The following is a 14973-nucleotide window of genomic DNA, read 5'->3' on the forward strand; positions in this document are numbered from 1 at the left end:
GCCCCGCATTGGGCTCTCTGTGAAGCAGCAAGCCTGCTTCCCTTCCTCTTTTTCTGCCTGCCTCTCTACCTACTTGTGATCTCTGTCTGCCAAATAAATAATAAAATCTTAATATATATATATATATATATATATATATATATATATATGAACTAGATGTGTTGAAATCCAAAATATATCTATTTTTTCAATTCTTTCTAAGTATACTGTACTGAACAAGACACCTAAAGGAATGAGTAATCAGCATAATCAACAGTAATTTGATATGCTTGAACAGATTCTTTGGTATACACTTCCCAGAAAGTGAGAAGAAACGAACTTGGTGAACACTGGTAAGAAATCCTTGTGTAGGGGCGCCTGGGTGGCTCAGTGGGTTAAGCTTCTGCCTTCGGCTCAGGTCATCATCTCAGGGTCCTGGGACTGAGCCCCCAAATGGGCTCTCTGCTCAGCAGGAAGCCTGCTTCTCTCTCTCTGCCTACTAGTTATCTCTCTGTCAAATAAATAAATAAAGTCTTAGAAAAGAAAGAAAGAAAGAAATCCTTGTGTAAGTCAAGAAGCTTCCAACTTTTCTTTTTTTTTTTTTTTTAAGATTTTATTTATTTATTTGACAGAGAGAGATCACAAGTAGACAGAGAGGCAGGCAGAGAGAGAGAGAGGGAAGCAGGCTCCTTGCTGAGCAGAGAGCCCGATGCGGAACTCGATCCCAGGACCCTGAGATCATGACCTGAGCCGAAGGCAGCGGCTTAACCCACTGAGCCACCCAGGCGCCCCCAACTTTTCATTTTTAACAAAAGTAGAGTTCCTGGGGCGCCTGGGTGGCTCAGTGGGTTAAAGCCTCTGCCTTCAACTCAGGTCATGATCCCAGGGTCCTGGGACTGAGCCCCTCCATTGTGCTCTCTGCTCAGCGGGAAGCCTGCTTCCCTTCCTCTCTCTCTGCCTGCCTCTCTGCCTACTTGTGATCTCTGTCAAATTAAAAAAAAATAATAAAAAAAAAAAGTAGAGTTCCTGAGTTACTAGCTTTTCAGATCATTAAAAATGACTAATAAAGGGGCACCTGGGTGGGTCAGTCAGTTGAGTATCTGGTTCTTATTTTCAGTTCACGTCATGATCCCAGGGTTGTGAGATCCAGCCCTGCTTTGGGCCCCACACTGGGCATGGGGACTGCTTAAGATTCTCTCTCTCCCGGGATGCCTGGGTGACTCAGTCAGTTAAGTGTCTGTCTTGGGCTCAGGTCATGATCCCATGGTTCTCGGACTGAGTCCCACACTGGAATCCTTGCTCAGCAGGGAGCCTGCTTCTCCCTCTCCCTGACACTTTCCCTGCTTGTGCACATGTTCTCTCCCTCTCTGACAAATAAATAAATAAAATCTTAAAAAAAATTCTCTCCCTCTCCCCCTTTTAAAAAAGAGACTAACAAAATGACTGAATCAACAAACATATATATACATACGTATATACACATTTAGGTATTGATTTTAATCACTCTCCTGTGCAGAAGAATTTAAATAATTTATACAGATATCTCAGCCTCATGGAAGTGTAATTCCCATTCCTTATGTGTGGGGGCTGCACCTATGACTTCCTTCCTTCGAAATAGTACAGAATAGAAAGGGTAAAAACAAGGAACTTTACATGGGAGAAACCTAAAATCTGAGTCCCAACTAGGTGATGAATGTTAACATCAACAGTGGTAAGTCATGTTGATATTTTGTACCCTTAATACAAGGTGATGACAATATATTTTACCTCCATGGTCTGAGGTCTCTCTGCCCAGTACTCATCACCCTACTCTAACAACCAGGAAAACATAGGAAAAATCTCAATTGGGGGACATTTTTACAATACCTGATCAGTACTCCTTAAAACTGTCAAGATCATCAAAAACAAGGAAAGTCTGAGACTGTTACAGTTGCCTAAGGAGTCATGCTTATTAAATATAACTTGGTATCATGCATGGAATTCTAAAGAACTTTCTGTACTAACTTCACAATTTTCAAAAATCTAAAATGGTTCTGGGGCACTTGAGTGGCTCAGTGGGTTAAAGCCTCTGCCTTCAGTGCAGGTCATGATCCCATGGTCCTGGGATTGAGCCCCACATCGGGCTCTCTGCTCAGCAGGAAGCCTGCTTCCTTCTCTCTCTGCCTACTTGTGGTCTCTGTCTCTATCAAATAAATAAATAAAACCTTTAAAAAAAAAATCTAAAACGGTTCTAAAATTTAGAAGTCATTTAAAGAGAAAACATCAATAACAAAACCATAACGAGATACCATGTCCCCCCACTAGGATGGTTATAATAACACAGATAGTAACAATTGTTAATGAAGATGTGCAAAAACAAATTCTCAAACACTGTTGGTAGGCATGTACTATTTAGTGCAGCCATGTTGGAAAACGGTTTGGCAATTCCTCAAAAAGTTAAACAGTGAGTTATCATATGACCCAGCAATTCTATTCCTAGGTATATACCAAGGGAATAAAAAACGTATATATGCAAAAACTTGTACATGTTTATAGCAGCATGATTCATAATAGCCAAAAAATGGAAACAACCCAAAGGTCCACTGAATGAAGAATGGATAAACCAAGGGTGGTTTAAGCATTCAATGGAATTATTATTCAGCCCAAAAAAAGGTATGGAGTACTGATTAATGCTATAACAAAGATGAACCTTGAAAAAATTCCAAGTTAAAGAAGCCAATCACAAAATACTACATATTGAATGACTCTACTCCTACAAAATATCCAAAAAGGTAAATTTCTAGAGACAGAAAGCAGACTGGTATTTTCCTAGGGTTGCAGGTAGAAGGGTGGAGGTTGAGGGATAATGGGAGTATAATGCTAAGAGGTATGAGTTTCTTTAGAGGTGATAAAAATGTTCATGGGGCACCTCAGTGGCTGAGTCAGCTTGGTGTTTGACTCTTGATTTCAGCTCAGGTTTTGATCCTAGGGTTGTGAGTTCAAGCTCTGCATTGGGCTCCATACTAGGCACAGAGCCTACTTTAAAAAAAAAAAAGCTCTAAAATTGATTGTGGGGATACTTGTACAGCTTTCTACTTAAAGAACAGTGAATTGTACACATAAAATGGGAGATTGTTGGGTGTGGGAATTATATCACAATGTTTTTTTTTTTAAGACAATAGATCGCTATGATTTTTGCAAATAATTCAGAAGGAATTAAGACGATTTAGTTTCACTGCCATATAAAATGTTATTCCATTATCATATATAAATATGGTCTCTTAATCATTGCATCTAATACGTATGTTATGTATGTTAGTCCTCACGTATATGTATACATACGTACATATGTATATAGATGCACATAGTCTTGGGTGTGTATATTAGTATATATAATGTATATTCATACATTATGTATACACATGAAATTGCAACTGTATTTCTGACTCAATCTAACAATGTAGTAATTATTCATGGCTCCATGATCTACCTGAAAACAAATGTCGATCTACCAGATTTAAAATGTACTTCTAATAATTATTAATAATAATGTAAAATGTAAAAGAATATTGAAAGCATAATTGATGTACTGCTTTTAATCAACTACATAATAAACTAACTCAACAGAGTAATCAGTTTTGTCTTGTCACAGCAATTAAAGTACAGATTTTTCTTTCAGAAAAATATTATAGGAGGGGCGCCTGGGTGACTCAGTGGTTTAGGCCACTGCCTTCGGCTCAGGTCATGATCTCAGGGTCCTGGGATACAGTCCCGCATCGGGCTCTCTGCTCGGCAGGGAGCCTGCTTCCCTCTCACTCTCTCTGCTTGCCTCTCTGCCTACTTGTGATCTCTGTCAAATAAATAAATAAAATCTTTAAAAAAAAAAAAAAAGAAAAGAAAAATATTATAGGATAAATAAAATATATAAGGCTATCAAACATAAAAATTTGGGGTGCCTGGGTGGCTCAGTGGGTTAAAGCCTTTGCCTTCGGCTCAGGTCATGATCTCAGGGTCCTGGGATCGAGCCCCACATCGGGCTCTCTGCTCAGCGGGGAGCCTGCTTCCCCCTCTCTCTGCCCGATTCTCTGCCTACTTGTGATCTCTGTCAAATAAATAAATAAAATATTTTAAAAAAAACACACATAAAAATTCCAAGTATTAAGATAAAACTCAGTAGGGATAGTAAAATGGAAATTCAAATGCAAGCAGAAAAAATGTATTTTTTAACTACTTATATTTGAGATGTTTTTAAAAACTGACCTAAAAAACAAAACACCAAAATCTGTACCTAAATACATGCAACAGTGGGAGCACCTGGCTGGCTCAGTCAGTAGAGCATTCAATTTTTTTTTTTTTAATTTCTTTTCAGTGTTCCAGAATTCATTGTTTATGCACCACACCCAGTGCTCCATGCAACATGTGCCCTCCATAATACCTACCACCAGGCTCACCCAACCTCCCACCAGCCTCCCCTCCCAAAATGCTCAGTTTGTTTCTCCGAGTGCAAGCATGCAATTCTTTATCTTGGAGCTGTAAATTCAAGCCCCATGTTAGGTGTAGAGATTACTCAAAAATAAATAAATGAATGAATGAATGAATGAATGAATGAATGAATGGCTAAAAAAACATTCCACAGTGTAGTTTTCCAAAAATTTTTTAAGAGTTAGGTAACCCACTCCTGAACACTACTCTAAACAAATGGTTAAATAACCATCCATTTACAAAGATAGTTCAACAGATCAATTAACAGATGAATAATCTTAATATTGCACTGTATGTTAACTAATTAGAATTTAAATACAAATTTGAAAAAAAAATAGATGGATAATGAAAGGGAATCAAAAGAAATACATAAGCCCTTCAAATCATTAAGAAACATTCATACACATATAAAACAAAATAACAACAGATAATGGAAGCTCTTTTAAACACAGTGAGTATATAAAGTCAATTGAGTTTGTAAAGACTTAGATTTTTCTGCAAAATGTATTAAGAATCCTGGATTAAGAAAACAACCAATTCAAACATGGATATCATGAGATCCAAAGATGCAGATGGAACTTAAGATAATGTAACAGGAAGAATTCAGACTAAGATGCATATAAAGAAATGAGTAACAAATGCAATTACTGCTCTGTAAGTATGACTCTTAAAAATGATGCATACATGTTACTTAAAGCTCTAGCAGAAGACAAAACCACCATGTACAAAAAGCAGTCTTTTGCACTTGTTATAAAGATAACATCCAATCTTAAGAACCACTGAAAAACTAGATTATTCCTTATGTAACTCCTTACCTGACATTCTGAGTAGGATTCCACCTTTCAGAGGGCAGTTCTCCACTCTGTGGGTCATCTACAGGCGGATGAAGAATTGAAATGCATACATCTCCATTCTATGAGACACAAACATTAGATTTAGTAATACTCAAAAATATGATGTAAAAAGGGACATCAGTTCTGCTGAAGTTTCTTTCATTCCTAGAAAATCTGCCTTCTCATCATTAGGGGAGAAAACAATTCTTTTTCTTCATGTTTGCAATCAATGCTGAAGAATCTTTTTTAAAGATTTAAAATATTTGTTTGTGTGTGTGTGAGAGAGAGCGAGCGTGCACTAGAGGGAAAAGGGGAGAGAGAGAGAATCTGAAGCAGACTCTGCCCCGATCCCAGAGCCCAATGAGGAGCTCAATCCCATAACCATGAGATTACGTCCTGAACCAACACCAGAAGAGTCAATCGCTCAATCACTGAGCCACACAGGCACCCCAATGCTGAAGAATTATTAAACATTTTTTACATTATGGGGGCGTCTGGGTGGCTCAGTTGTTAAGTGGTTGCCTTCGAGCTCAGGTCATGATCTTGGGATCCTGGGATGGAGCCCCGCATCGGGCTCCCTGTTCAGCGGGAAGCCTGCTTCTCCCTCTCTAGCTTTGTCTCCGTCAAATAAATAAAATCTTTTAAAAAATCTTTCTGAAAACTCTTTTGTACTATAAATATTAGTTCTGACCAATCTGTAAGATGTATTTCTTTAAAAAGAAGCAGTATGTTTATAGCACCATCCTTCTAAGAAAAACTCATTTAAATCTGAGAGGGGCGCAAAAAAATAAAATAAAATAAAATAAAATTGAGAGGGGCGCATGGGTGGCTCAGTTGGTGGAGTGTCTGACTCCTGATTTTGGCTCAGGTTATAATCTTGGGATTCTGAAATCAAACCTCACATTAGGCATTCTGCAGGGAGTCTGCTTCTCTCCCTCTCCCTTTAACCTTCATCCCCCATGCCCCACTGCTCATGCTCACGTGCTTGTGCTCTCTCTCTAAAATAAATATAGCTATTAAAAAACAGACATATATAATATATAATAACTGAGATTCAAGAGTCTTGAGGAGCAACCAAGTAACTTTATTTTCAGACACATCTGATTCTAAAGTACATAAAAAGAAACAACCCCTCCCAAAATTTGACCTTGCTTAAAATCTATCTAGAGAGATGCTATAACCATCTTTAACATCCATGGTTTCAATTAAGTATCGTTTATATAAACTGAAAATATGCCTCCCAATAACTTAATTTTAATTCCCCCATAATATGTATAAAACTGACTACTTTTTTGGGTAAGATTTTATTTATTTATTTGAGAGAAAGAACGCAAATGAGCATGAGCAGGGAAAGGAGCTAGAGGAGAGGGAAAAGCAGATTCCCTGCTGAAATAGGGAGCCTGACACAGGGCTTGATCTCAGGACCCTGGGATCATGACCTGAGCAGAAGGCAGATGTTTAACTGACCTAGCCACCCAGGTGCCCTTTGGTACATTAAATTTAAATTATAGGACCTAATCCACATGTACATTTAGTTTAAGCCAAATACATATGGATTGCTTACCATATGCATCACAGACTGTCATTCAATAGAAAAAAGACTAAGATACAGTCACCAATCTTAGTCTAAAATGAAAGATTCAAAATTCTAAATAGAGATATAACTAAAATATAAAAATCTTACATATACACAGCCCAAATTTAGATATACACACAAAATACACAACCATGTCAAGATAATAGAACATTTTTAAAAGGAGAATAAAATTTTTAATAAAATACCAAATACTAAATTCTAAAACTTGTTAGATGCTATGAGGGAGGTTAAAAAAAAAAAGGCGGGTGCCTGGGTGGCTCAGTAGGTTAAAGCCTCTGCCTTCGGCTCAGGTCATGATCTCAGGGTCCTGGGATCGAGCCCCGCATCGGGCTCTCTGCTCAAGCAGGGAGCCTGCTTCCTACTCTCTCTCTCTGCCTGCCTCTCTGCCTACTTGTGATCTCTGTCTGTCAAATAAATAAATAAAAATTTTTATTTAAAAAAAAAAAAGGCACAAGAGAAACAAGGAGAAACCAGGGTATATTTGGATAGAGGACACCGGGCACATGGTATGAAAGACAAACTATAAAGGCTTAGTGTTTGAGAAAGCTTTGAGATGGGTCTTGAATAGTAACTATAGTTTTAACAACCTAAAAAGGAAATTTAGACATGAGTTAGCCCAGAGAAATAAACCAACATTATAGGGGCGCCTGGGTGGTTCAGTGGGTTAAGCCTCTGCCTTCGGCTCGGGTCATGATCCCAGGGTCCTGGGATTGAGCCCTACATCGGCTCTCTGCTCAGAGGGAAGCCTGCTTCACCCTCTCTCTCTGCCTGCCTCTCTGCCTACTGTGATTTCTCGTCAAATAAATAAAATCTTAAAAAAAAAAACACAAAAAACCAACATTATAAACAGAATATGCTAGGGTAGTTGTATTTGTTTTGCACTGCTACTGTAACAAATCACCACACACTTAGTAGTTAAAACAGCAATTTATTGTTTTATACTTTTGTAGGTTAAAATCTGACACTATTCTCACAAGGCTAATTCAATGTATCAGCAGCAATGTACTCCTTTCTGAAGTCTCTAAGGAAAAAATCTCTTTCCTTGTCCTTTCTAAGCTTCTAAAGGCCACCCACATGCCTTTGCTCTTGGTCTTCCTTCCTCTAATCTTCAAAGCAAGCAATGTTGCGTTTCTCTGGGCCTTTCTCCCATAATCACATCTCTCACTCTCATTTCCTGCCTACCTCTTCCACTTGAAAGTTACAGTGGGCCCACCTGGGTAATCCAGAATAATCTCTTTATTTTAAGGTCAGCTAATGATAAGCAACTTTAATTTTTCTTTAACATATAAGCGAACATAACACAAGTTCCAGGGATTGGGATGTGGACTCTTCTGAAGGACCATTATTCTATCTACCACAATGGTAAAGAACCCACCTGTAACGAAGAATAGATTATATATAAGAATTAGACCAGAAAAATATGTTACTTTGTTCTGAGTTTAATACCTATATACATAAAAATTTCTGAGCAGTGGAATGACATACGTAGATTTGTACTCAGAAATAACTTATTAAAGATGGGCATCTCAACTGATGCAAAGCATTTGACAAAATGGAACACTTTTTCATGATAAAAACACTAAAAAAATTATAAATAGAAGGCAAGTATCTCAACATTGTAAAGGAATTAAAAAAAAAAAAAAAAAACTCAGGGGTGCCTGGGTGGCTCAGTGAATGGGTCAAAGCCTCTGCCTTTGGCTCAGGTCATGATCCCAGAGTCGTGGAATCGAGCCCCACATCCGGCTCTCTGCTTGGCAGGGAACCTGCTTCCTCCTCTCTCTCTGCCTGCTTCCCTGCCTACTTGTGATCTCTATCAAATAAACAAATAAAAATCTTACAAAAAACAACAACAACAACTCACAGCTAGCATTACACTAAATGGTGAAATCTTTTCTCCTAAGATCAAGAACAGGACAAGGATAATCATTTTTACCACTGCTATTTAACACTGCCCTGAAAGTTCTAGCCAGAGCATTAAATAAGAAAAAGCAATAAAAGGCATACAAACTGGAAAGGAAGAAACAGAATTATTTCAAAAATGACAAAATTTCAGGGGCGCCTGGGTGGCTCAGTGGGTTAAAGCCTCTGCCTTCGGCTCAGGTCATGATCCCAGGGTCCTGGGATCGAGCCCCACATCGGGCTCTCTGCTCCACAGGGAGCCTGCTTCCTCCTCTCTCTCTGCCTGCCTCTCTGCCTAGTTGTGATTTCTCTCTGTCAAATAAATAAAATAAAATAAAAAAAGAAACATGGTTTACTGAGCATTAAAAAAAAAGACAAAATTTCAAAGAACTCATAAGATAGCTACTAAAGCTAATAAACAAATTCAACAAAGTTTTAAGATATAAGATCAAAACTCAAAAATCAGATTTACTTCTCTATACCAGCAATAACCTAAACAGGATAACGTAAAAAGGATATTGTGAAAACAATTCCATTTACAATGGCATCTAAAAGGATAAAATACTGAGGAATAAATCTAACCAAGGAGGTGAAAGATTTGTACACAGAGAACTATTAAAACACAGCTCAAAGAAATGAAAGACCTAAGTAAACAGAAAAATATCCCCAATTTGATCTACAGATTAAATGAAATCTTCATCAAAATCCTAGCTTCCTAGGGCAACTGGGTGGCTTAGTGGGTTAAGCCTCTGCCTTCAGCTCAGGTCATGCAGGGTCCTGGGAGCCTGCTCCCCACCTTCTCTCTCTGCCTGCCTCTCTGCCTACCTATGATTTCTGTCTGTCAAATAAATAAAATCTTTAAAAACAAATCCTAACTGTCCTTTTCCAGAAATTGAAAAACTGATTCTAAAATTTATACAGAAATTTAAGGTACCCAGAAAAGCAGAAACAATCTTAAAAAAGAAGAGTAAATGGGGTACCTGGGTGGCTCAGTTAGTTAAGAGTTCTGCCTTCGGCTCAGGTCATGATCCCAGGGTCCTGGGATTCGGCCCTGAATGGGGCTCTCTGCCCAGCTGGGAGACTGCTTCTCCCTTTCCTCCCCATTCATACTCTCTCTGTCGCTACCTCTACCTCAAATAAATAAATTTTTAAAATCTTAAAAAAAAAAAAGTAAATAAAGGGAAGCATGGGTGGCTCAGATGTTTAAGCATTTGATCTCAGGGTCCTGTTGTCAGGACCCACATCAGGCTCTACACTCAGTGTGAAGTCTATCTGTCCCTCTGCCCCTCCCCTGTTCATGCATGCTCTCTCTCTCAAATAAATAAAATATTTTTTAAAAAGAGTAAAGGGGCGCCTGGGTGGCTAAGTCGTTGAGAGTCTCCCTTCGGCTCGGTCATGATCCCAGGACCCTGGGATCCCGGGACCACACTGGGCTCCCTATTCTGTGGGAAACCTGCTTCTCCTCCCACTCCCCCCTGCTTGCGTTCCCTCTCTCGCTGTGTCTGTCAAATAAGTAAGATCTTTTAAAAAATTAATAAATAAAATAAAAATTTTAAAAAAAGAGTAAAGTTGGAGAACTCACACTTCCTGTTTTCAAAACTTAGTATAAAGCTAAAGTCAACAAGACAGTTTATAGGACTGGCTTAATGATAGACCTATAGACCAACAGACTAGAACTAAGAGTCACCAAATAAATCCATACATCTACGGTGAAATGATTTTTGACAAGGATCCTACGTCCATTCTATGGAGAAATAAGTCTCTTCAACAAATGATGCTAGGATAACGGAAATTCCAAAAGCAAAGGCATGAAGTTGAATTCATACCTTATACCATGTACAAAATTAACTCAAAATGGAACAAAGATCTAAGAGCTAAAATCATAAAACTCAAGATTTATTTTTATTATTTTATTTATTTGAGAGAAAGAGAGAGAATGAGAGGGGAAAGGTCAGAGGGAGAAGCAGACTCCCCGCCAAGCAGGGAGCCTGATGTGGAACTCCATCCCAGGGCTCCAGGACCATGACCTAAGCCAAAGGCAGTGGCGTGACCAACTGAGCCACCCAGGCGCCCCATAAAACTCTTTAAAAAAACAAAAACAAAATGGGGGTGCCTGGCTGGCTGAGTTGGTTAAGCAACCACCTCTTGATTTCAGCTCAGGTCATAATCTCAGGGTTATGAAATCCATTCTGGCTTTGGGCTCCTGCTGGGCCTGGAGCCTGCATAAGATTCTCTCTCTCTTCCTCTCCTTCTGTCCCTGTCCTCTCCCTCTCTAAAACCAAAACAAAACATAGGGGTAAATCTTCATGACCTTCAATATGGCAATGTATTCTCAGATATGACACCAAAAGCATGAGCAACAAAGATAAACCAGACTTCATCAAAATGAAAAGCTTTTATGCAAAGGACATTATCAACAAAATGATTTTTAAAAGCCCTATAGATTTGAAGGAAATATCTCCAAGTCATATGTCTGATAAGGGTTTAATATCCTTCATTAGACAGAACTCCTGCAACTCAAAGACAAAAAGATAAACCAGCCAACTGAAAAATGGGAAAAGGACTTGAACAAACATTATTAGTCAGTAGAGAAATGCAAATCAAAACAACAATAAGAAATCACTTAACATCACCTTGTGATGGTAAGAATTAAAACGAAAATTACAAAATAAGCATTAGTGAAGATGTGGAAAAACAGGAACCCTCATACATTGTTGGTGGGAATATGAAATGGTTCATTTGCTGTAGAACCGTCTGGTCGTTCCTCTAAAAGTAAAACGTACACAATTACCCATTTGATCTTGTAATTCCACTCCTAGGTATATAAGCAAAAGAACTAAAAAAAGTACTTAAGCAAGACATCTATACACATGGTCACAGCAGCACTATTCACATATCCAAAAGGTGAAGAAGGTCCAAATGTCCATCAATGGATGGATACTATGGATATCATCCTGCCATAAGGATAAATGAAGAATTGGGGCCCATGCGCCATGCGTCATCAGTCAAGCAGCTGACTTGTTTCAACTCAGGTCATTATCGAACAGCTCTGAGACTGAGCCCTGCATCTGGCTCTGCGCTTGGTGTGGAGTCAGCTCCAGATTCTCTCTCCTTCTCCTCCAGGTTGCACATCCACCTTCTCTCTCAAATAAATAAAATCTTTTTTTAAAATGAAGTACTGATACACAATACAACATGGAGGAACTTCCAAAACATTAGACTAAGTGAAAGCGAGAGACAAAAGGTCCATATTGTATGATTCTCTTTATAAGAAATATCCAGAATACGGGGCGCCTGGGTGGCTCAGTGGGTTAAAGCCTCTGCCTTCAGCTCAGGTCATGATCCCAGAGTCCTGGGATCGAGCCCCACATCGGGCTCTCTGCTCCACGGGAGCCTGCTTCCTCCTCTCTCTCTGCCTGTCTCTCTGCCTAGTTGTGATTTCTCTCTGTCAAATAAAAAAAAAAAAAAGAAATATCCAGAATACATAAACACAAAGAGATAGAAATTTGGGGGCATGGCTGTCAGAGACTAGTACTAGGGTGAAATGGGAATGGGGAGAAAGTGTGTTATAGGTAACGTATTATGCAGGAGTGATGGAAATACTTTACAGAGGTGACAACTGAACAACACTGGGACCACATATTAAATGTCACTGAATTATGTTTACTTTAAATGGTTCATTTTATGTATGTGAATTTTACCTCAATAAATTACTATTATTTATTATAATTATTATTTTTAAAGTATAGGGGACGCTTTGGGTCTCCATAAATGCATTTTTAAGCTTTTATTTATTTGAGAGAAAGCATGCACACAAGTAGGGAGCAGTGGAGGGCAGAGGAAGAAACAGACTCCCCGCTGAGCAGGACTCTGAGCAGACGTTTAGCTGACTAGAGCCACCCAGAGAGTTCTAAATGTAAAATTAAGGCTACCTAGCCTAGGCCCCTTCCAAATCTAATTAAACTGAAATCTCCAGTATTCTTTATTTTTAACAACTTCTCCCCAGGATTCGGATTTGCGGCCAAACTTGGGCATAGTACTGCCAAGGGAAACCTTTTCCCTGTACCTTAAATTTAGAGAGAATGGATAATATCTGCAAATCCATGAATATAACTACATAAATATATATTAAATCCTGCTTGTCAAAGACTAATTACAAACCAGAGCCCAGCTCTACAAAAGGACAAATTTGGTGGCCTAAATACTACGTTTTCAATAGTGGCTAATGTACCTATACTTAAATCCTTCAAGTTTGTATACCCTCACAGAGCAAACTAGTGTCCTTATTTTTTTTTTTTAATTTGACAGAGAGAGAGAGAGGGATCACAAGTAGGCAGAGGGTCAGACGGAGAGAGAGAGGGGAAAGCAGGCTTTCCGCTGAGCAGAGAGCCCGATGCGGGGCTCGATCCCAGGACCCTGAGATCTTGACCTGAGCTGAAGACAGAGGCTTAATTAACCCACTGAGCCACCCAGGCGCCCCCTTATTTAATTTAAAAAAAAAAAAACAAACTATAAGGAAAAATGAAAAATCTAACTAAAACATAACAAACTCAAACTTTAAATAATGTTTATTATTAAATCGCATTTGCTAGGTAAAATCTCAACACCCAATCAGAATCAAAATCATCTGGTTTCTGGTGACTTTCTTCACCTTACTCTGTAAGGGCCAGAGCAGCCCCACCCCAGTTGAACTATCATTTTGTTGTAAAACATGGATTGACAACAACCCTCCGCCCCAAGGGGAACTTAACTTAAGTCCTGGAAACCAGTCCCAGGTAACAAAGTCCAAGTACAAGGGTGGGTAAGGCCAGGTGGAGACATTCAATCAGTGGGGGCGCATACTGTCTCCTAGCTACCAAGGTGATGGGCTAGTTTCCATGGCTACTGAGGGGTGAATTGTAATTCAATTAGCCACCTGTGTGTGACCAGGCCCAACCACGGGGCCTTTGCTCTATAAAAGTTAGTCTGGAAAGCAGGGAGGGGTCGTCCTCTGTAAGGGGTGACCCCAACGGTCTGTTTGACAGTCCGTCTGATTCCTGATGCTTGGCGCGAAATAAAGCTTTGCTTGACCTTTGCTTTGTATCAGTCTTGCTCCTTTAATCACGGACCCATTACTGGGGTACCCAATTTTGGGGGGACCCAACAACTCCTTTGTTCATATAAACCAAGATGACAGTCACACAGCGATTTTGACAGTTCTACAGGAACATTCCACGAACTTTTCCCTAATGATTTAGGACTAAAGAATCTTTTTTACAAGTCAAGTAATGAGTTGTTTTAATGGAAACAAAAAATATATATATTTTACTGGGTACAAAAGAAAAGTTACATCAATTTATCTTAGTAGTTAAAGCAAACAAAATATAGGTTACCAACTTCTGATCACATAAGAAAGCATTCATATTCATTTGAAGAATCTTTTTTTTTTCTTAAAGATTTTATTTATTTATTCGACAGAGATCACAAGTAGGCGGAGAAGCAGGCAGAGAGAGGTGGGGAAGTAGGCTCCCTGCTGAGCAGACAGCCTGATGGCTCATCCCAGGACCCTGAGATCATGACCTGAGCCAAAGGCAGAGGCTTATTAACCCATTGAGCCACCCAGGTGCCCCTCATTTGAAGAATCTTTAAATGAATTCAAAGAGAAATGTTCTGGGTTTTTTTTGTTTTTAAGATTTTATTTATTTATTTGACAGATCACAAGTAGGCAGAAAGGCAGGCAGAGAAAGAGAGGGGAGGAAGCAGGCTCCCTGATGCAGGGCTTGATCCCAGGACCCTGAGATCATGACCTGAGCCAAAGGCAGAGGCTTTAACCCACTGAGCCACCCAGGCACCCCAAGAAATGTTTTGTTCAAGTCCATTTTTTAAAGACCACTGACCAAAATTATGTAAATTTTTAATGTTCATCAAATGCACTTTTTAAAAGATTTTATTTATTTGAGAAAGAGAGAGAGAGAGAGGGAGGGAGGGAGAATGAATGTTGGGGGTAGAGTCAGAGGGAGAAGCAGACTCCCCACCAAGCAGGGAGCCTGACCCAGGACTCAATATGGGGACTCCAGAATCATGACCTGAGCCAAAGGCAGTTGCTCAAACAACTGAGCCACCCAGGTTCCCATCAAATAAATGCACACTTTAAAAACTGATAATAAATACTGATAACATTTTAACAAGCACTCAGCATCTTTATGTGGATTAAGTTCAAGCATG

General features: G+C 39.2%; 1 protein-coding gene across 2 annotated transcripts in view; it reads right to left on the minus strand.

The window, feature by feature from the left end:
- Positions 1–14973, minus strand: part of UBE2R2 (ubiquitin conjugating enzyme E2 R2) — a 122201-nt gene that overhangs the window by 13878 nt on the left and 93350 nt on the right. For both annotated transcript variants that reach the window (XM_046022876.1, XM_046022875.1), the window contains exon 3: positions 5256–5353. In XM_046022876.1, coding sequence (XP_045878832.1) covers positions 5256–5353 — 98 coding nt within the window. The remainder of the gene's footprint in view (positions 1–5255; positions 5354–14973) is intronic.

The sequence above is a fragment of the Meles meles genome, chromosome 11 (genome assembly GCF_922984935.1).
Source record: "Meles meles chromosome 11, mMelMel3.1 paternal haplotype, whole genome shotgun sequence".
In the NCBI taxonomy this organism is placed as follows: Eukaryota; Metazoa; Chordata; class Mammalia; order Carnivora; family Mustelidae; genus Meles; species Meles meles.